This window comes from Gopherus evgoodei, chromosome 4 (genome assembly GCF_007399415.2).
Source record: "Gopherus evgoodei ecotype Sinaloan lineage chromosome 4, rGopEvg1_v1.p, whole genome shotgun sequence".
NCBI classification, from domain to species: Eukaryota; Metazoa; Chordata; order Testudines; family Testudinidae; genus Gopherus; species Gopherus evgoodei.
Window position 1 is genome coordinate 105,954,048 of NC_044325.1, and position 23,123 is coordinate 105,977,170.

At 43.5% G+C, this 23,123-nt stretch overlaps 1 protein-coding gene across 2 annotated transcripts in view; it reads left to right on the top strand.

Annotated features, from left to right (window-relative positions):
• PDE3B (phosphodiesterase 3B) overlaps positions 1-23,123 on the top strand; it is a 289,004-nt gene that overhangs the window by 219,168 nt on the left and 46,713 nt on the right. For both annotated transcript variants that reach the window (XM_030560452.1, XM_030560453.1), the window contains exons 6-10: positions 5,204-5,414; positions 5,932-6,008; positions 9,513-9,664; positions 10,042-10,179; positions 11,896-12,007. In XM_030560452.1, coding sequence (XP_030416312.1) covers positions 5,204-5,414; positions 5,932-6,008; positions 9,513-9,664; positions 10,042-10,179; positions 11,896-12,007 — 690 coding nt within the window. The remainder of the gene's footprint in view (positions 1-5,203; positions 5,415-5,931; positions 6,009-9,512; positions 9,665-10,041; positions 10,180-11,895; positions 12,008-23,123) is intronic.

A 23,123-nucleotide genomic window follows, 5' to 3' on the forward strand; every position in this document is an offset into this window, starting at 1 on the left:
TACAGGCCAGGATCCTTCTCCTCCCTTCTCCAACCGTCTCTCCTACTTCCTCCCAGCATGGTCCCAGTTAACTTCAGATCGCTGGGTCCTACGCACGGTGGAGTATGGGTACCACCCCCAATTTATTTCAGCCCCGCCTTCCCACTCTCTAATCCCTTCCCTCTTCAGGGACCCCCCTCACAAACAATTCCTCTTGCAAGAGGTGCGGACGCTCCTCGCTATGGGAGCTATAGAGGAGGTACCAAAGGACAAAAGTGGCAAGTGGTTTTACTCCTGTTATTTCCTAATCCCCAAGTCGAAGGGAGGTCTCAGACTATCCTAGACCTGCGAGGACTCAACCAGTTTATGATAAAGTTGAAGTTCCGCATGGTATCCCTGGGGACCATTATCCCGTCCTTGGATCCTGGAGATTGGTATGCCGCCCTTGACATGAAGGATGCGTATTTTCACATCGCCATTTTTCCTCCTCACAGGAGGTACCTCCGCTTCGTAGCCAACCGTCAGCACTTCCAATTTACGGTCCTGCCGTTTGGCCTTTCTACAGCCCAAGGGTATGGCCGTAGTTGCCGCCTATCTCCGCCGACGTCGGATACACGTTTTTCCATATCTGGACGATTGGCTCATCCGAGGGGCCTCCGAGACACAAGTCATCCAGCATGTGGGCATTGTCAAGGACCTATTCACACATCTAGGCCTGATGATCAATATAGAAAAATCCACTCTGGTTCCCACACAGAAGTTAGACTTCATAGGAGCTATCCTGGTTTCCAATCTAGCCAGGGCCTGCTTACCACAGCTGCGGTTTCAGGCAATGGCAACAATCATCCGAGGTCTACAGAATTTCCCGACGACCTCGGCTTGCATTTTTCTCGGTCTCCTGGGTCACATGGCTGCCTGCACGTTCGTGACCAAATACACCAGGCTCCACCTCTGTCCTCTCCAAACTTGGCTCAACTCAGTATTCTGCCCCGGCAGGGACCCAATAGACACGATAGTCACCATTCCCCCAAGCACCCTAGGCTCCCTAGAATGGTGACTAACTCCCTCCCTGGTGTGTACAGGGCTGCCGTTCCATCCGCCCCAACCCTCAGTGTCCCTGACGATGGATGGGTCATCTCTCAGCTGGGGTGCTCACCTCGGACACCTTGGTACTCAAGGCCTCTGGTCATCTCAGGAGCTGGCATTACACATAAATGTCGGAGAACTGAGAGCAGTCCGCCTGGCGTGCCAGGCATTCCAGCAACATTTACAAGGCTGTTGTGTCTCAGTGTTTACAGACAACACAACGGCCATGTACTACATAAACAAACGATCCTCCCCCCTGTGTCAGGAGGCCATCCAACTCTGGGACTTTTGTATAGCCCACTCGATAGACCTGGTAGCGTCCTTTCTCCCAGGGGTTAGGAACACTCTGGCGGATTGACTCAGCAGGTCCTTCCTGTCTCACGAGTGGTTGATCCACCCAGACGTTATGCATTCTGTTTTCCAGAAGTGGGGATTTCCCCACATAGACCTGTTCGCTTCCTGCGCAAACAGGAAATGCCAGATGTTCTGCTCCTTCCTAGGTCTCTCCCCGGGATCGATCTTGGACGCTTTCTTGATACCGTGGAAGAGCCAGCTGCTTTATACCTTCCCACCATTCCCGCTGATTCACAAGGTCCTAATAAAACACCACAGGGACAGAGCGCTTCCAATCATGATCGCTCCAGCGTGGCCCAGGCAGCACTGGTACACCACGTTGCTCGACATGTCGATAGCCAACCCAATTACCCTGCCACTCCACCCAGACCTCATAACTCGGGACCACGGCAATCTTCGCCACCCAGATCTGCAGGCCCTTCACCTCACGGCATGGCTGCTGCGTTGCTAAACCAGTCAGAGTTACATTGCTGTGCATCAGTACGACAAGTTCTCCTGGGTAGCAGGAAACCTTCCACCCAGTCCACGTATCTGGCCAAGTGGAATCGTTTCTTCTGCTGGTGCAAAATGCATAATCTTACTCCCACTGAGGTCCCTGTTCCCTCTATTTTGGACTACCTCTGGTCTCTCAAACAGCAGGGCCTAGCAGTATCATCACTGAGGGTACACTTGGCAGCCATCTCTACCTTCCACCCGGGGAAGGTGGCCATTCCATGTACTCACACCCTATTGTTTCGCGGTTCCTCAAGGGCTTGGAGCACTTATACCCTCAAGTACGCCGCCCAGCCCCCACCTGGGACCCTCAACCTGGTTTTAACCAGACTTATGTCTCCCCCCATTCGAGCCATTGGCAACCTGCTCACTACTCTACCTGTCTTGGAAGACAGCTTTCCTCGTAACCATTACATCGGCCAGATGTGTCTCCAAGCTTAGGGCTCTTACGGTGGATCCGCCATACATTGTGTTCCACAGGGACAAGATGCAGTTGCGACCACACCCAGCATTCCTCCCTAAGGTGGTTTCAGCCTGTCATGTTAACCAGGACATCTTTCTACCAGTCTTCTTCCCGAAGCCACACTCAACGTGACGGGAGCAACAACTGCACTCCCTGGACGTCCGTAGAGTGCTCGCATTTTATATTGAGCGGACAAAACCCTTTCGTAAAACGCCTCAACTCTTTGTCGCGGTAGCAGACCGAATGAAAGGCCTACCTGTTTCCTCTCAGAGAATCTCATCTTGGGTGACGGCGTGCATCCGCACTTGTTATGATTTGGCTCATATTTCCCCAAGCCACATTACCGCGCATTCTAACAGGGCTCAGGCTTCATCTGCCATCTTCCTGGCTCGTGTACCTATCCAGGAGATATGTCGCGCAGCTACCTGGTCTTCGGTCCACACCTTTGCTTCACATTATGCTCTGGTTCAATGGTCCAGAGATGATGCAGCCTTTGGCTCAGCAGTTTTGCATTCTGCAACATCTCGCTCCGACCCCACCGCCTAGGTAAGGCTTGGGATTCTCCTACTTGGAATGGATATGAGCAAGCACTTGAAGAAGAAAAGACAGTTACTCACCTTTGTAACTGTTGTTCTTCGAGATGTGTTGCTCATATCCATTCCAAACCTACCCTCCTTCCCCACTGTCGGAGTAGCCGGCAAGAAGGAACTGAGGGGCGGTTGGGTCGGCAGGGGTATATATCCGGTGCCATGGTGGCGCCACTCCAGGGGGCGCCCATCCGACCCACCGAGTGTTGCTAGGGTAAAAATCTTCCAACGAACGTGCATGCAGCACGTGCACACCTAATTGGAATGGATATGAGCAACACATCTCGAAGAACAACAGTTACAAAGGTGAGTAACCGTCTTTTGTCATCTTCTGTACGGACCAGCACTAGAGGATGATGGGGACACTTCGCTAGTGGATTTCACAGATATTTGCTGACAACAAAGGAAAAGTGAGATTCAGGGTCTTGGGTTCTATTCCAAGCTATGGAGGGGAGTGTCCTCTAGTGTATATGGACTCTTCTGCCATCTGACCCCTACTGCCAAATTCCCTCCAACTTGTCCTTGTCCCAGTCCTGTGTCCCTCACCTTTGGCTCCTTTTCCCAGTACCATTCTTCTCATCTCAGTTACAGTATCCTTGTATAGCAAGTCTTAGACTCACCCCTCTAGACTCCCTGTTGCAGTTCCAGTTTCCATGTCTGTACCCCTTCCTAACTCCCATTTTTCTTGTCCAGCCATTCCCAGTCCCCATCCCACTTTCTCATTTCCTTGTCCCCAGTTTCCTTATCCAGGCATTCGCAGCCCCCTCTTCCATCTGACTCTCTTCCCACTCCACTTCTAGTCATTTCTTTGATTCTTCCAGCCCACGTTCCTTGTACGTACTGGCTCCCTGCCCCAGTCTCCCAATCTGGGTTTCTTGTCCAATCTCAATGTCTCTGCTTCCTCCAGCTCCTTGTCCCAGTCTCTCTGCCTAGCCAGTCCCAGTTCTGCCCTTATACTCAACTCATTATCAGATCCGTCTGCCCTTCCCCCAGTTAATCCCATATCCCCCCGCTTGTCATCCAGTCTCAATTTCCTCCCCCCCACACCCTGACCCTCCCATGGGCCTTCCTGGTTCCCAGTCTGTCTCCCGCAAACTTCCAGTTTCCATCTCTCCTCCCTGCCAGCCTCCAGTCCCAGTTCGTTCTGCATGGCTTCTTGTCCCAATATACACCTTTTGCCCTTCCACTTAACTCCCCAGATCTGAATCTTGCCCCTTTGTATTCAAGTCAGGCAGTTTTCTCCTCCATGCTGCTTGGGTTCCAGCAGGGGGTCATTGAAAGTACAGGAAAGGCAGACTCCATGCTTTGCCCCTGCATCCCTAGGCTGGAAGGAACATGCTCAGTTACACTGTGCAAATGGTGCATGTACAGTCTGATCAGTACTAGGAGCTGTGAGAGGCTTGAGCATGCTCAGAGCACAAAGAATACAGAGATTTTAGCTGCTGAATCTAAGAAATCTACTGATCATATGGAAACTGCAGTTTTTCAAAGGCTTATAACTTGGCCAAATTTTGGTGGATTTTCACAGAAACAGTGAAGGGCATATCTGAGACACAAAGCCATCCTCCTGCCAAATTTAAAGTCTCTTCTCCAAAGCATGGAGACGCTAGAGTTTTTAAAGTAAAGGTCACCAGAATTTTTTAATGTTGCAAACAACTTTTTTTTCTAGCATCATTCTCAGAAAAAGATGAACTCTTCTGGCTGAAATTTTCCATAAAAACTCAGTCTGAGGCAGACAACTAGCGTAGAAATTTTTAGCACAAACAGTTACAGTTTAGCAAAATCACAAGCAACTGAAAACAGGGTCTTTTAAAGGGAAGTGTAAGGGAAGCTTAATGATCAATGTTAACAGCCCCTCCTAACATAAGTATTAAAAACCACATACATTAAAACCAAATTACTAAACAAAAAGTTAGGTTTTACACATACTTATATATGAGATCTCATTGAAAATCTGATATACAGTTTTTATATGGAGAAGCTTAAACACTGAACAGAGCATGCACCCAACAAATTACTCAGGTGTGCAGCCTACCCTGTATTGCTTGTGTATAAAACCAAAACAATGAATAAATCTTGATGTCTAATGCGTGTTTAATAGTTTGATCCATCTATAGTATTTTTCACCTGTCACTTTGTTCTTATTAAGCTTATAGAATTTTCTTTTATCTTTCAAAAACATTGTTCTTTTAATGTAGTCTAAAGAAATGCTCAGTAAATAATTACATGTATGTTTTTGCAGGTACTTCCTCTAGCCTGAGTCCTGTTGGTTCATCTAGTCATGGGTCTATCTCCAGTGGGTCCCTTGTCAGTCGGTCACCTGTAGAATTTCCTGATACTGCTGATTTTCTTACTAAGCCAAGTGTTAATTTACATAAACCTCTGGGATATACATTTAATTCTCCAGATTTTCAGCAACAAGTTAAAGCTTCTACAAGCTATACTTGTAACAGGTATTGTAAACCCTCAGATGTATTCAAAGGTATAAAAGCAAATTGTTATATGCTGTAAATATCAATACTTTTATATGAAAAATAAGGAAACCTGATATCTGTGAAAGATAACTTCTCATACTAACTTATATGCCTACGTATATGTAGCATCTATTATCGAGAAGGGCTGTAAATACACTTTACATATTTCATTGCTCTGTAATTGAATGTGACAACAATTCTGTACTAGGGGTGCTATACTATATGTTTTAGGAGGGGAAGGGAAACTCCATGTTTGGGAATTAATTCTATTCTGATTCAGTCACCTTTTAAATGACCAACACTGCTTCTGGTAGCACAGTGAAGGTTACTTAAAGTACTTGCCAGGCCCAATCCTTCTTGCTTTGAGATTTACCAAGGTGATGTGACTGCCAAGTATCTGAGTAATAGCATAATAACTGTAGTATTTATACAGCAATCAGAAGTGGAAAAAAGAGAAATATGCTAATATTGTTCCTTGTCTTGTTTATTCTGTAAGCTGTGGACATCAACTTCTCAAGCGTGTTTCAACATCACAGTCAGAGTCTGGGGCAGAATATCAAGGCAGAAAATCAGGTAGGATCTCAAAATATGCAAGTATTTGATAGTGCTTCACTGTGCTTTTTCAATAAATAAGCAATTTTAAAATTCTATATTAACTTTTCCTATACTTCCAAATAATTCATATGTATATCTTCTTATTAACCATTTTAATGGATCCCTATATATCTGATTTATTATCTTTCAATTTCTTGAGCCAGGATAGAAGATGGCGTAGTCTTATGTGTATCCTGTTTAAAGATATGTTTTCTAATCTACATCTGGCTTCATATTTTTGCAAGCAAATGGAGTTTTTAATGCTCTGTAGCTGGTTTTCTGAACTTTTAACATGTCACACAACAAACTGAGCTTTCCTACCTCCTGACTAGCAGTTACTGTATTGTATTCAATTTCTATGAATAAAAGGTTAACATTCTACAGTGTAGCTTTTTCCACACTCTCTCCATCAGGAAAGAGATTTTTGTCTTATGAAACTGTCCTGTCAATTCTTTCCATGAAAACAAGATAGAAAACAAACAACTAATTTTCATTCTGAAGAACCTGTTGAGGCCATCTGAAAAATTATTGGCCAGTGTGACAAAGCTCCAAGGCTGTATTGGTGGGTTCAGTGGCCTAAGAAGCTCACTAAGGCCCTCAGTGTGACCTCCCTTTCTTAGTTTAGCAGCAAAAGTCACACCTTATTGTGCTACTTTCATCACAGGCCAGTATGGGAAGTGGGAAGGTGGAATACCCACAGTCTCTGTTGCTCCTTAGAGCTCAGTAGGCACAGTTCAGCCTCCTGCCTGGACCAAAGTCTGCTTGCCCTCTCATGGGGATCTCTGTAGAACATAGGGGGAAGAAGGGAACCGGGGCCTGTCCTCTACTGTGGGTTCCAGCCCAGGGACCCTAATGGTAGCAGCTGTTGGCCAACTTCCTATTCACCGCTGACGCTGCTTTGATTCCCTGGGCCACTTCCCCATAATCCCTTTTTCCCAGCTTCACCCTTACCTCAGGCTTCAGCATCACTTCCTCTCCTCCAGCTCCTTTCACCTGGGCATCCTTGAGGGCACTGGAAGGAGAGCTTTTAAGCAGTATGAGTAGGACTTTGATTAATTCCAGCTGTCTCTATTAGCCTACCAGCCTTAACTGACCCTTTGCTGGTTAATGGGAGTCAGGTGCCTGCATTAGCCTAATGACCTTAACCGGTTTAATTGGCAGCAGGTGACTTGATTGGCCTGAAGTAGCCTTTGTTTGACTACCCAGGGAACAGGGATCTGCTCATCCTGAGGCTGATATATTTGCCTTCCACTACTCTTTTATAGCCTTCTGGTCTGAGTCCGTCACACCAGTTAAACTAGATTTACATCTTTGCACTGCTGGAGTGGCACAAAGCAGCCAAAGTGTACCAGTGATCTGGCCTGATTTTTGTGAAAATGGACTACACTTTACATTTTTTCTGCTAGCGGACTTTAACCAGCTACTGTACTTCTCAAGGGACCAAATGTCAGTTGGGGATACGAGATCACATTGCTGTCTGTCCATTCCCTGTTTCCTGCCCTTCCTGCTTCACTACACCCTTTGCCCCTGAAGAGGAGGTGAGGGAGGGGATTCGTAGGAGCCAGCTATATCAGCTGTACCCCAATGGTGGCTCATTTGTTCCCACCTCTTTCCCCAATTGAAAGTGGTTTCCACTCTCTTTGCTTGAGTGCCCTACATACAGAATTTAAGAATAACGTGAAGTGGACTTGTGCATTCTGTTCTTGATATACTAGTTTAGAAGTTTATATCAAGAGAAATCTGTTTCGTTGTCCTCTTCCCTTTCTATTATTCATTCCTCGATTTCTATTTTGTGTAGACTACTATGAAAAAGGTGGGTTTCACAACTGAATTATGAAATCAATTTGATTAGAACTCATTCTGATACATCTTTGCCTTTAGTGATAAAATAATTACAATAATTTGTGTTTCTCATAAGTGCAGTTGTCTTCATGGATCATGAATGGAGAGACAGTCTGAGGGCTTGTCTTCACTACCAGGGAGATTCACTCTGCTGCAATTGATGCAGTGGGTGTCGATTTAGCAGGTCTAGTGAAGACCTGCTAAATCTACTGCAGAGCACTCTCCGGTTGACTCCGGTACTCCACCTCTCCACGAAGAGTAAGGTAAGTCAACCAGAGAGCATCTCCTGTCAATGCAGCGCAGTGAAGACACCGCATAAGTCAATCTAAACTCCGTCTACTCCAGCTATGTCATTCACATAGCTAAAGTAGCATAACTTAGGTCATTTATCCCAGTAGTGAAGACAAGCCCTAAGATATCCTTTTCATATTTCTTTAGGACCAGTATCTTGAGTTGGATTCAGAAGTGAACTGAGAAACATAGGAATATGCAGAGCACATATATCTACGCTACTTAGAAAAGAGCTTTAGCCACTCAGTCTTTCTCCTGTCTCCAAGCACCCAGGCTGGAGAGGCTGAGCACCACACCTCTCTGCCATTCCAACTCCCTGAGTTGAGGGGGAAGCCTGAGTGTCTGTGCCTTCTGTCTGTCTGACCTCACAGCAATTTTTTTGGTTTCATTTCAGATTGAACCAATTTTTTTGAACTGCAAATGAAACAAAAAAACGGTTATTCATGAACTCTTTCAGACTAGGGCCATATCTTCCTCTGTTGACAGTAAAATACCTAGCACCCAAAAGCATGCTAAATAGTGAACCATATCTCTGATTCTGTAATCTGTTTTCATTTAGTTTTAGAGACGAGAGCATTACCTGCTTGTAATATTTTAATTCTTTTAAGATTACTGCTTTTTTAAAATAATCACCCAGTCTTCTCCACTAAGTCTGTGGAGAATTTAGTGTCACATTCATTTAACCTCTTAAATTTGGTCAAAAAGGAAGTGCAAAAAGTGAAGCAATTAGCTGCTCATATTTCACCAAAAGGGACATACATTTTATCACTGTAGATACTTATAACAGTTAAGAAGTTTGATGCTGGAATATTACAGACTTATTTACGCACATTTAATAAACAAATGTACATCCAATAAACAGGATGATGCAATAAGCACAATGAGGTACAGTACAATGATTCTCCATCCCCTCTTTTGCAATGTGTCTAATGCATAGAAATGGATGGAAAGGTTGGTTTGAGATTTTAATGAATGTGGAATTGTAAAACAATAAATGCTGTATTGTAAAGGATACAATTTGATACTTAAATGACAAATACTTATTTGAGGGAATATTTTATATAAAATATTAAAATTGACTATCTAAAATACATCTTGTAAGCATCCATGCTGTCCTCTAAGTTAAAACACAAGCTGATGAATGTAACAATCCCCATCTTCAGGGCACTCTCTACTTAATAGCTTGAGAAGAGAAAAGAAAAGATGGACTTTGCAGAAGTCACAGGGTCAATAAATCTAACTTCTAGTGGGCCAAGGATAGGAGCAAATAACAACTGATTAAAAATCTTAATTCCTGAATTGATTTGTGAATAAGTTGTTGGTAGTAATTGTGCACTTGTTATATTTAAGGTGAAGATGGAACCACTGGTATTTCAAAAGAGTCAGTCCACCATACAGAAGGACGGAAAGATGAAAGAAAAGAAAGTAGAGACTGCAGAAAAATGTTGATAGAAAGTGACAATCAGCAAATGGCTCAAACACAGAATAACCAGCAATCTGATGTAAGCATATAATTGCAGTAATACCCGCAATGTTGTATATTAATGTATTTCTTTGTGGATTTTAATATTATATGCTAAGGAGGTCCTTACTTTACATTATTGTATAAGAGCCTTTGGAAAACAGTGCATCATTGGAATCCAGGATTCCAAATACTGGTTAAGTTTAGGAGTAAAATTTCAAGGTATACAACGATATTGTGGCACCATTTCAAGGCAAAAAGGGTTGATGGGATAAAATAAGTGTGCAGAATAACTACAGCAGCACAGTGGAATGTAAAACGTTCTACAATACTTTATCATTTTAACATCTATTTAAATACAAGTGACAATTTGGTTTTCAATCTCATTGTGGAAATGGTTCATTCTCTCTTATACAGGTGGAACAAGATCCTTCTTTAGAACTGATGATAACAGAAGATCATGAATCATTAATGGAGAAGATGAACAACTGGAATTTCCAAATTTTTGATGTAGTGCAAAAAATGGGAGACAAGTCTGGAAGGATCCTTAGCCAGGTTTGTTGCTGTTTTTGGTGTATGAGCCACAACTGAGGTGCAGTTTTGCCAGTCTGTGTCTAAATTAAGAATAGCTTGAAAAGTAGCAATTTTATTTTCTTCTCTTCTACTCTTAAATGTGTGTAGACCGTAAGAATTGCTTATTTTGTGGGAAACTTACATCAAACCGTGGGTTTTTTGCATTTTATTCTGACTACTGTGAGGATATTGATAATTCTTATTTTATATGGGAGTGAGTTCTGTAGTCTTAACTCCAGCTGCAATGAAGGGCTCCATCTCCTGTCTACTGTTGCATGTTTTTTGGTGGAATGTAGCTGTCATTGGAAGTCAAACCTGAGACGGGAGAGGCAATCTTTCTAGGAACCTTTTCTATTTCTCCCATAAACAACACTATTCTTTCTTCCATGATGCCTCTTACATAGAATGCACTCCCTGACCTAATTAATAAGGCTACTACTCTTACTTCAAGACTCCACTTCCACTGTGAAGTCTACAGGAAGTCTGCCAGGCACTAATGGCTAGGCTGAAGGACAGTCGGTGATAGCTGATAGCAGATTTTATTTATTCTCTTATTGATGTATTTATAAAAGAAAAAATCTTTCAAATGATTTAGTACTGTCAAGTTGTGCATTGGTTAAACTGTGGAACCGTGTGATCTTTTCATAGTTATACTTCTCCCCTCTCCCCTCCCATTTATTGTATCTTCCTTGCATTTGTTTCAAAGATAAGCTCTTTAAGTTAGAGACTTGTGCTATACTGTGCATTTGTATAGCACCTAGCATATTAATATTAGTAATAATAATAAAATATATAATAATGCCACAGTAATGGCACTGTCACTCTGTTCTAAACCTCTGAGAGAGTCATAACTTTTAGATATTTTCCTTTTAGATTGAAATTGGCAGTCCAGATCTTTTGATGCGTCAAAAATTGTTCTCACAGTTCTGATTTACCTTCATCCCAGTTTCCTTAACGAAGGAAGTTGGTATCAGCCTAGGTATAGAGACAGGAGTGCCCTTGGAGAAGCTAGAACTCGGGGGGAATTTCTTGCATAGCTTCTTGGGTTAGGATGAGGACGCTGGAACCTGTTGAATATGATCCTATAAAGATATATGTACTGCATTCTTAAAAGAGAGGTCCAGGGAACAGTTTATAGGGGGGAGGAAGACTGCCAGAGGAAACTTTATCTATTTTCTTCTAGGAAGCCTGAGAATTCTACTTTGACAGATCTCTTAATCAAGTCTATGCTTGAAAGATTATCTAAACCATTAATGAGCAACCTTTGGCCTGTGGGCCGCAGGTTTTCACCACTGGTCTAAAGCTTTGGGATGGGGACTTTTTGGTAACTCTGCTCCTCAGTAATAGAAAACAGTATAATTTTTCTAGCATAGCATGCATAAAAGATTAAAGATAGGAAAAGAAAGTAAGAAGGTGCATTAGGGTCATTTCAGTAAAGAGATATGCAGATATTTTTTTCCTTTTGATTTCAAGAGAGTGGTAAGATAGGTGTCTGTTTTGATGGAAAGAATTCCAACAAACTGTATTAATAGCACATTAGTGCCTAATGACTCATTTTTAATGAAGCATCAACAAAATTTAACAATTTTAATAATATACTTAATAAAAAATATAGCAGAATATTCTTAAAGTAGAATGAAGCTAAAATGATTAAACTTTGACACTTTCAAACCAAAGTTAATTTTAATATGTGTTTAGGTGACATACACCTTGTTCCAAGACACTGGCTTGTTTGAAATTTTCAAAATTCCAACACAAGAATTCTTGAATTACTTTTGTGCACTAGAAAATGGCTACCGAGATATTCCCTGTAAGTAATGTCCAACTACACTATATACTTTTATTCCTTTATAACAAAACATGTAAGTATGTTTACTTATTATTTTATCCATAATATTACAGATAGACAGTGTCTAATCTTAATGTTGCAGGTATGGTAATTGGATTGTTTTTAATAAATCTCTTGTCTCATAATTTATAAAAAATAAACCTACAGCAAAAGATTTGGTGGACTCCCAAATTGAGTCTGCTCACATTTAAGTGAATATAATCTGGTAAAATGTGCATGCATAGTTCAGGAAGTTTTCAGATTGAGCCTGATCCAAAGTCTTTTGAAGTCAGTAGGAGTCTATTCATTGACTTCAGTGAGTTTAGATCAGGTCTGACAGGAATATAAATGCTTATTTATTATGCTAACCCTTAATTAACACTGCTATTCTTTTGTGGTAAAAGGAACATTCCTCCGTACAATCTAAACTTTTACTCTATTTTGTGTTTTGTTCAAGACAATTTAAACTTTTTTTCCTGTGCTATATACATGTCACGGCTGGCGTATCAGTAAGTGGTGACAGCAGCTGGAATTTCAAAATTGATTAATAGTCATTTAATGTGTTTTAAAGATATTAGCACAAGTTTTCTGGTCTTTTGGTTTATAGATGTCATTTACTTCAAAGTCATGTTATTCTTTGAATCTGTGTGCATGTGGATCCCAGTGGCAGTGTGCATTCAGAAGTTTTATCAGCGGTATCCACTAGGGGTCAAACATGCACCTTCATGCCCTCCTCCTCCTCTCCTAAGGCATAAAGGGAAAGCAACACTGCCCACCATTCAGTTCCTTCTAACCACTCCTTGGCAGAGAGGTGAAACAACATAGTGTCCTTCCTTAGTATAGCTAGTTTGTTGTTACTGTAAACTTTTGATTTCGTTTTATCCATTGTATTTGATATTGTAGTGTTTACTCTATAGCCTGTTGGCAATAATAATAATAATAATAATAATAATAATAATAATAATAATAATAATAATAATAATAATAATAATAATAAATAAATAAATTTTAACTAAAATAAGCTGATACCACTGACATTTGTTTTGAGAACATTCCAAATGTAGTTGAAAGGCCAACAGAAACACTCTAAACTAATCATGATTGTTTGATATCACGAAGCAAAGAAACTTCCTATGCAATGGATGTATCAACCAGAAAGTATGTATCCTGCAAGCTGAGGGTACTGAAACAGTCTTGAAGAAGGTATGATAGATGTGAGAGCCACCATGTGAAATTTGGCATGGACAATATAAACATTGAAAAACCTGAGCTATGGTACAGGCCATCAACTCCCTTTCTTTTTCTGAATAAGGAAAATAAAATCCTTTTCCCCTGAAGCCAGAGGCACTGGCTCTGTTGTGCTCAGCTGTAGTAGAGATTCTGTTTCTTTCTGCATGGGCCTCCCAGGCGAGTAGTCCCTGAAAAGGGGAATGGGTGGGTGGGTGTGGGGAGACATTTTATGGAATTGGATGGTATACCCCTATCATAACCTTAGTCCCAGATTTGGACCTTAGCGTCCAAAATATGGGGGTTAGCATGAAAACCTCCAAGCTTAGTTACCAGCTTGGACCTGGTACCTGCTGCCACCACCCAAAAAATTAGAGTGTTTTGGGGCACTCTGGTCCCTCTGAAAAACCTTCCCTGGGGACCCCAAGACCCAAATCCCTTGAGTCTCACAACAAAGGGAAATAATCCTTTTTCCCTTCCCCCCTCCAGGTGCTCCTGGAGAGATACACAGACACAAGCTCTGTGAAACTACACAGAGAGACTCCCCCTCTCTGTTCCCAATCCTGAAAACAGAAATGCAAAGTCAGGCTAGCAATCCAACACACAGATCCCCCCTTGATTTCTTCCTCCCACCAATTCCCTGGTGAGTACAGACTCAATTTCCCTGAAGTAAAGAAAAAACTCCAACAGGTCTTAAAAGAAAGCTTTATATAAAAAGAAAGAAAAATACATATAAATGTTCTCTCTGTATTAAGATGATACAACACAGGGTCAATTGCTTAAAAGAATATTGAATAAACAGCCTTATTCAAAAAGAATACAAATCAAAGCACTCCAGCACTTATATTCATGCAAATACCAAAGAAAAGAAACCATAGAACTTACTATCTGATCTCTTTGTCCTTACACTTAGAAACAGAAGACTAGAAAACAGAACTACTTCTCCAAAGCTCAGAGGAAGCAGGCAGACAGACAAAAGACTCAGAGACACAATTCCCTCCACCCAAAGTTGAAAAAATCCAGTTTCCTGATTGGTTCTCTGGTCAGGTGTTTCAGGTGAAAGAGACATTAACCCTTAGCTATCTGTTTATGACACGCCCCCCAAATTGCAGACAGTGGGGAAGCTCACTGGCGGCAATTTCCTTCTAGAACTTGAAAATAAACAGATTAATACAACACATGCACCTTTACATATACTACTAAGTATATAACTAACAGACTTTTACATTTTAAGAACACTTTTTAACTACTGGATTTTGGGAAACTCTCACGGGAGAGTGCATCAGCAACTTTGTTAGAAGCTCCTGTGATGTGTTGAATTTCAAAATCAAAATCTTGGAGAGCTAAACTCCAACGAAGAAGTTTCTTGTTGTTCCCCTTGGCAGTATGAAGCCACTTTAGTGCAGCATGGTCAGTTTGTAGTTTGAACCGCCGTCCCCAAACATATGGGCGTAGCTTTTCCAGGGCGTACACAATGGCATAGCATTCCTTTTCACTGACTGACCAGTGACTTTCCCTCTCAGACAGTTTCTTGCTGAGAAACACGACAGGATGGAAGTTGTGATCTGTTGCTTCCTGCATGAGCACTGCTCCTATACCACGCTCAGATGCATCCGTGGTTACTAGGAATGGCTTGTCAAAGTCCGGGGCCCTGAGCACAGGGTCAGACATGAGCGTTGCCTTAAGCTGGGTAAAGGCTTTTTGACACTCATCAGTCCACTTAACGGCATTTGGTTGGGTCTTTTTGGTTAGGTCGGTCAATGGGGCAGCGATTTGGCTGTAGTGTGGTACAAATCGCCTGTAGTATCCGGCCAAGCCTAAGAAGGATTGGACCTGTTTCTTTGACCTTGGGACAGGCCACTTTTGGATAGCATCCACCTTGGCCTGTAGGGGGTTTATGGTTCCTCGACCCACCTGGTGCCCCAGGTAAGTCACTCTGTTTTGGCCTATTTGACACTTTTTGGCCTTAACAGTTAGTCCTGCCTGCCTGATGCGCTCAAAGACCTTTTCCAGGTGTAGTAGGTGTTCGGGCCAGGAGTCTGAAAAAATGGCCACATCATCGAGGTAGGCAACTGCAAATTCTCCCAGTCCAGCTAGTAGACCGTCTACCAGCCTCTGGAAGGTGGCGGGTGCATTTCGAAGGCCGAAAGGAAGGACATTGAATTCATACACCCCCGCATGGGTGACGAATGCTGACCTCTCCTTGGCAGGTTCATCTAGCGGTACTTGCCAGTACCCCTTGGTTAAGTCTATTGTAGAGATGAACTGGGCACGTCCCAACTTTTCCAATAGCTCATCAGTGCGTGGCATTGGATAGTTGTCCGGACGAGTTACCGCATTTAGCTTACGGTAGTCCACGCAAAAGCGTATTTCCCCATCTGGTTTGGGTACCAGAACCACTGGAGATGCCCATGCACTGGTAGATGGGCGGATTATACCCATCTGTAGCATGTTCTGGATCTCCCGTTCTATAGCAGCTTGGGCATGAGGAGACACCCGGTAGGGTGGGGTTCTGATTGGGTGAGCATTACCTGTATCAATGGAGTGGTATGCCCGTTCAGTCCGTCCTGGGGTGGCTGAGAACAATGCGGCGAAGCTAGTGCACAGCTCCTTGATTTGTTGCCGCTGCAGACGTTCCAGGGTGGTTGAGAGGTTCACCTCTTCCACGCCACCGTCTTTTTTCCCGTCGTAGTAGACACCGTCAGGCCACTCAGCATCATCTCCCTGGACTGTAAACTGACAAACCTGTAAGTCTCTGGAATAGAAAGGCTTGAGAGAATTAACATGGTAGACTTTAGGCTTTAGTGAGGAATTGGGAAATGCTATGAGGTAGTTCACAGCTCCCAGGCGCTCTTGGACCGTGAATGGTCCTTCCCATGATGCTTCCATCTTATGGGCCTGTTGCGCCTTCACGATCATAACCTGGTCTCCTACCTTGAAGGAACGTTCTCTGGCATGTCTGTCATACCAGGCCTTTTGCTCTTCTTGAGCATCCTTTAGGTTCTCTCTAGCAAGGGCTAAAGAGCGTTGGAGGGTGCTTTGTAGGTTGCTTACAAAGTCCAGAATGTTAGTTCCTGGAGAAGGCGTAAACCCCTCCCATTGCTGCTTCACCAACTGTAATGGCCCCTTAACCTCGTGACCATACACAAGTTCAAATGGTGAAAACCCTAAACTGGGATGTGGTACAGCCCTGTAGGCAAACAGCAACTGCTGCAACACTAGGTCCCAATTATTGGAGAATTCGTTGATGAATTTTCGTATCATGGCCCCCAAAGTTCCATTGAACCTTTCCACCAGGCCATTGGTTTGATGGTGGTACGGGGTGGCAACCAAGTGATTCACCCCATGAGTTTCCCACAGTTTTTCCATGGTCCCTGCCAGGAAATTAGACCCTGAATCTGTAAGGATGTCGGAGGGCCAACCTACCCTGGCAAAGATGTCTGTTAGGGCCAGGCACACAGTGTTAGTCCTGGTGTTGCCTAGAGCTACTGCTTCTGGCCATCGGGTAGCAAAGTCCACTAAAGTCAGTACGTACTGCTTTCCTCTGGGCGTCTTTTTTTGGGAAAGGGCCCAGAATATCCACAGCTACTCGCTGAAATGGGACCTCAATTATGGGGAGTGGCTGGAGCGGGGCCTTGACCTGGTCTTGAGGCTTACCCACTCTTTGGCATACCTCACAAGACCGGACATACTTGGCAACATCCTTGCCCATCCCCTCCCAGTGGAAGGACTTCCCCAACCGGTCCTTGGTTCGGTTCACCCCAGCATGGCCACTGGGATGATCATGGGCTAAGCTTAAGAGCTTCCCCCAGTACTTAGTTGGAACCACCAACTGTTTTTGCGGCTGCCATTCTTCCCGGTGTCCACCAGAAAGAATTTCCTTGTATAAAAGTCCTTGGTCTATAACAAACCGGGATCAATTAGAAGAGCTGAGAGGCGGTGGGGTGCTCCGTGCCGCCGCCCACGCTTTCTGAAGGCTGTCATCTGCTTCCTGCTCAGCCTGGAACTGTTCCCTTGAGGCTGGGGTCACCAGTTCTTCCTCAGACTGTGGACTTGGGCTTGGTCCCTCTGGAAGCGATGTAGGTGATGGCGTTGTTTCCGTTGCTGGTGAACCGCTCTCCGCTGGTGCACCTGAGGGTATTTCAGGCTCTGGCTGAGCCTTTTGGGTATGGCTGTCTGTTGCTTCTGCCAGTCCTGGCTCGCTGGCGCCCTCTGGCGTTGAGTTTGAAGATGTGGTTGCACTTGCTGGTGCTGGTTGCTGTTCCAGTTCCGGGCCTGGGACTGGAGATGCTGTGGCTGTTTCAGTGGTAGGCATGGAATCCGGGTCCACTACCTCTGTCTGGGTCTCTGGTAACACAGACGGGGCCTCTGTGGACGGCTCAGGAACAGGAATGGGTCGGGAAGCTTGCCTGGTTTGGCTACGGGTAACCATTCCCACTCTCTTGGCCCGCCTCACCTGGTTGGCCAAGTCTTCCCCCAGTAGCATGGGGATAGGATAATTGTCATAGACTGCAAAAGTCCACATTCCTGACCAGCCTTTGTACTGGACAGGCAGTTCAGCTGTAGGCAAGTCTACAGCTTGTGACATGAAGGGGTAAATTGTAACTTTGGCCTTTGGGTTGATGAATTTGGGGTCAACGAAGGATTGGTGGATAGCTGACACTTGTGCCCCCGTGTCTCTCCACGCAGTAACCTTCTTTCCGCCCACTCTCAAATTTTCCCTTCGCTCCAAGGGTATTTGAGAGGCATCTGGGCCTGGGGATCTTTGGTGTGATGGAGGTGTAATGAATTGCACTCGCATGGTGTTCTTGGGACAGTTGGCCTTGATATGTCCCAGTTCATTACACTTAAAGCATCTTCCATCTGATGGGTCACTGGGCCGAGGTGAGTTACTGGAGACTGGTGAGGTTGAAGGGTAGGGTATCTGTGGCTTTACTTGGGTGGTATGTGGGGTCTTTGGCTGTCCTCGGTTGTAGGGTTTATGGTCTGTGTGCCCCCTGGGGTAATCGTTCCCCTTGACAGTAGCTTTCTTGCTTTCTGCCAGTTCCATCCATTTGGCTCCAATCTCCCCCGCCTCAGCGATATTTTTGGGATTTCTATCTTGTATGTACCGTGTGATGTCTTCAGGAACACCATCCAAGAACTGCTCCATTTGTATGAGGAGGTTCAGTTCTTCCAAGGTTTGAATGTTGTTTCCTGTTAACCAGGCCTCATAGTTTTTTGCAATGTAGTAGGCGTGTTTGGGAAATGACACCTCTGGTTTCCACTTTTGGGTTCTGAAGCGCCGACGGGCATGATCTGGGGTTATCCCCATCCTGTATCTGGCCTTGGTTTGAAAAAGTTTATAGTCATTCATTTGCGGCTTAGGCATTTCAGCTGCCACCTCTGCTAAAGGTCCACTGAGCTGTGGCCTTAATTCTACCATGTACTGGTCTTCGGGGATGCTGTACCCAAGACAGGCTCTTTCAAAATTTTCCAAGAAGGCCTCGGTGTCATCACCTGCCTTGTAGGTGGGAAATTTCCTGTGCTGTGGAGCAATACTTGGCGCCGGGTTGTTAGGGTTGGCTGGCACATGCAGCCCAGCTTTTGCCATCTCCAGTTCATGTTTTCTCTGTTTTTCCTTCTCTTCATTCTCTTTTTGTTGTTTTTCCATTTCTTTTTGTTGTTTTTCCATTTCTTTTTGGTGCTTTTCCATTTCTCGGCGGTGGGCCACCTCTTCTTCTTCTAGTTTTCTTTTGTGTGCTGCCTCTTGGGCTGCCTGTTCTCTTTGGAAGGCTGCCAGTTTGATGCTTTCTTCCTTTTCTTTCATCTCCATCTGTCGCCTGTGTTCAGCTTCTTTGATTTGTTCTTCGGCGTCAATCTTTGCCTTAGAAGTCATGGTTCCTGTTTTCTTGTGTTGGGGTGCCCTCCGGTGTTTATCTTCTGAACTGCAGGCTCTCTGTTGCCTCCTGAAGTCTGCCTAGCAACAGTGCTTTTTTCCTTTTCTCTCTCTAGCTAATGTTCAATGAAGGGAAACCAGAAAAACCACTTTATTTGCATGCATATAAGTGCTGGTACTTGCCTCCTAATGGGAGGGCTATTGCATGACAAAAGACCCTTAACAGTTTGGTAATGGCTTCTTGCTTATTATGCAAGCCACAACCTGCCAGATAGAGCAGAAAAAAAAATTCTCTCTGGTTCCCTTTTAAAACCAACTGTTTCTCTCTGCTAAAAAGCCCTTAGCAGAAAAAGAAAAATATAATATTCCTACTGGCTTCTGGATTCTGTCTATCTCCCAACCGCTGCTACACCATATCATAACCTTAGTCCCAGATTTGGACCTTAGCGTCCAAAATATGGGGGTTAGCATGAAAACCTCCAAGCTTAGTTACCAGCTTGGACCTGGTACCTGCTGCCACCACCCAAAAAATTAGAGTGTTTTGGGGCACTCTGGTCCCTCTGAAAAACCTTCCCTGGGGACCCCAAGACCCAAATCCCTTGAGTCTCACAACAAAGGGAAATAATCCTTTTTCCCTTCCCCCCTCCAGGTGCTCCTGGAGAGATACACAGACACAAGCTCTGTGAAACTACACAGAGAGACTCCCCCTCTCTGTTCCCAATCCTGAAAACAGAAATGCAAAGTCAGGCTAGCAATCCAACACACAGATCCCCCCTTGATTTCTTCCTCCCACCAATTCCCTGGTGAGTACAGACTCAATTTCCCTGAAGTAAAGAAAAACTCCAACAGGTCTTAAAAGAAAGCTTTATATAAAAAGAAAGAAAAATACATATAAATGTTCTCTCTGTATTAAGATGATACAACACAGGGTCAATTGCTTAAAAGAATATTGAATAAACAGCCTTATTCAAAAAGAATACAAATCAAAGCACTCCAGCACTTATATTCATGCAAATACCAAAGAAAAGAAACCATAGAACTTACTATCTGATCTCTTTGTCCTTACACTTAGAAACAGAAGACTAGAAAACAGAACTACTTCTCCAAAGCTCAGAGGAAGCAGGCAGACAGACAAAAGACTCAGAGACACAATTCCCTCCACCCAAAGTTGAAAAAATCCAGTTTCCTGATTGGTTCTCTGGTCAGGTGTTTCAGGTGAAAGAGACATTAACCCTTAGCTATCTGTTTATGACATACCCCTCTTGGATCACCTGCAAAATCTCGTGTCTAAGGTAAGTGCAGCCCAAGCCTCCTTGAAGAAAGAGAGATGGGACCCAAAAGAAAGGTAAGAAAGGTATCAATCCACAAAGTCTAGAGCAGTATCCTCAACTGAAGCATTAAATTGTTGTTTCTGAAATTGAAATGGCTGGGTAGAGAGGTCCAGGGAACAGAAATGGCTTTCTCTTTTGATACCTTGACCTCTTTCTCATCTTATCTGGTGCTAAAAATAATTAGAAGAGGTGCTAAAAATAATTAGAAGAGGTGTAAAAATAAGAAGAGGTAGCTGGCTGATATCTCTCTCTAGAAGAAAGTTGACATTTATATAATGCTTCCTTCTAAAATTGGGAGTATATAGTCCCAAAAATCTAACTGTATTTCGAGAGTCCTTCAAGGAGTGCACAATGTGTCATCTAGTTTTTAATTAAACAGCTCTTTCCCATCAAATGGTAAGTCTTGCACTGTTCTTTGCACCTCCTTATGGGTACTCAAAGTATATAACCATGAGTCTCTCCTCATGGTAACACGTGTAACCATCAGTCTTGGTCATGTGTCAGCTGAGTCCAAACCTGCCAGAAAGGTTGTCCCTCTAAACAAATTAATTTAAATTCCTCTTTGATATCTGATGGTAGTTTGTCCATGAAATCTGCTGTTCTGTACCACTAGATATAATTATACTTGGTCAGCCTAGCTTTATAATTTGCAATTCTGACCCAAAGACAAGCGGAAGAATAACCTTTTGGTCAAATAAATCTTATTTTTTTGGCTCGTTTTCTGCTCAAATAGACTTTTATCTGTTTGGTCTTTTCATTAACCACAGTATCTACTAAGGATTTTGGTGCCAGGTGCATACGGAAATACCCAAATTCCTTTTGTGGGGGGACTTAGTATTTATGTTCAGCCCTCTCTGAGGTCACTGTGATAGATGCCAAAGTACCCACAAGTCCTTTGTGGGTTCCGAGATTCTTTCATTAATAGGATGAGCTATCCTGTTTTATGAAACTGATTGAAGAATATCAAACAATTTGTGTGTTTTCTAATGGACCAACTCCAAAGACATTCTGCCATTCTCCGTAAAAGCTTTAAAATAATTTGCAGCCATGGGAATGGAGGAGACAACAACTTCATCCAGGGAAGATGAGAAGCCCTCAGAGATGGATTTTCTTGTGGTGTTGTAGTCATGTTGGTCCCAAGATATATGAGAGACAAGGTAGGAAAGGTAATATCTTTATTGGATGAACTTTGGTTGGTGGAAGGTGCAAGCTTGCAAACTACACAACATTTTTCTTTAGGTCTGGGAAAAGAAATCAGAGTGTCTGAGCTAAATAAAATTTGGGACAGATAGTTAAGCATAAAACTTAAATTTTATAAGGGGTCACTTGAGATGGAATGGGCAGTAAGGGTTAGATTGTTATGCAAAAGGGGTTGGACATGAACTATTTAGGGTTAGCATGCAGGTGCATATGTTACAGATTGTTGTAATGAGCCACGAAACCAGTATCCCTGTTGTATCCATTGTTTTTAGTGTCTAGGAGTGTTATGAATTTAAGTCCTCAGGCTTGCCATTTGAAGATGTTATGTACGTTTCCTTTGAGAACAAGTATTGAAAAATCAGATATGGAGTGAACACTTTGTGAAAAGTGTTTGGACATGGGTGATATGGTATTTTTGTCTTTTATCATTTTTCTGTGTGAGTTAATTTGAGAGCATAGCGATTATCTGGTTTCTTCCAGAGAGGAGTTGTTGGGGCATATGATGCACAAGATATGGTATTCCACATGTTGTGATAGGCATGTGTAGGTCCCAGGAATCTTAATAGGTGTTTCTAGGAGGTATTTATCATTGCAGCAGTGGAAGTATGTCTGCAGATTTTGCATCTGTTGTTCTGGCAGGGTCTCGTACCGCTTAGAGTTGGTGTGGCCTGGTCTGTGGGGAGCTTGCTTCTAATGATGAGGTTGGCGGAGTTGGGGAGTTGTTTGAAGAGGGGTTCAGAAAAGATTTATTTCAGAATTGTGGGTGACAACTAAGAATCTGTGGTCAGTGGGGTTTTCTTTTCTTTATTGAAGCAGGTTCTCACAGATTATGGGCGGCCCATTCCATGATGCAATCTACTTCTCTGGTGAAATGTTTGCATTGCTCCTTCGCTCTCTGCAGAAAGTGGTTACTGAGTCTCAGAAACAGCCTGCTCTGTGGGAGAAGGGACAGACCTCTGATGCAATTTAAATTCAGGTCTTGGGTGTGAAGCCGAATGATGACTTGGTGTTGAGGACAAAGAGGCCAGTATGGCCAGTGTTGAAAAACATACGGGTAAAGCATATTAAACCAAGATGATGGACCCCAAAGAATGAAAGATGGCTCTTGTGGCAGAGCCCAAAATGCAGTGATTCTAGAGGCACCTCCTCTGTTACATTCACTGTTACATTCACTGTATGGAGCTGCTGAAGATGGTTGACGCTTTGGGGCCTAGTCTCTACTGGAGGCCTCTGATGACGAGGAGGAAAAAGAACCTGGACCTGGAGGTTCTATAACATGCTGAGGTGTGGAAGGATTTCTCTGATCCTCAATGTGAGGTCTCAATGAAATCTTCATGAAAGGCATTGGGTTTTCATGCTATGGTGGACATTTTTGACTTGCCCAATATAGGAGAGAAGTACAGTAAAGGAGACTCTGGTATCAGCTGTGCCTATAAGGAGTTTCTAGCAGATGATCCCTGTA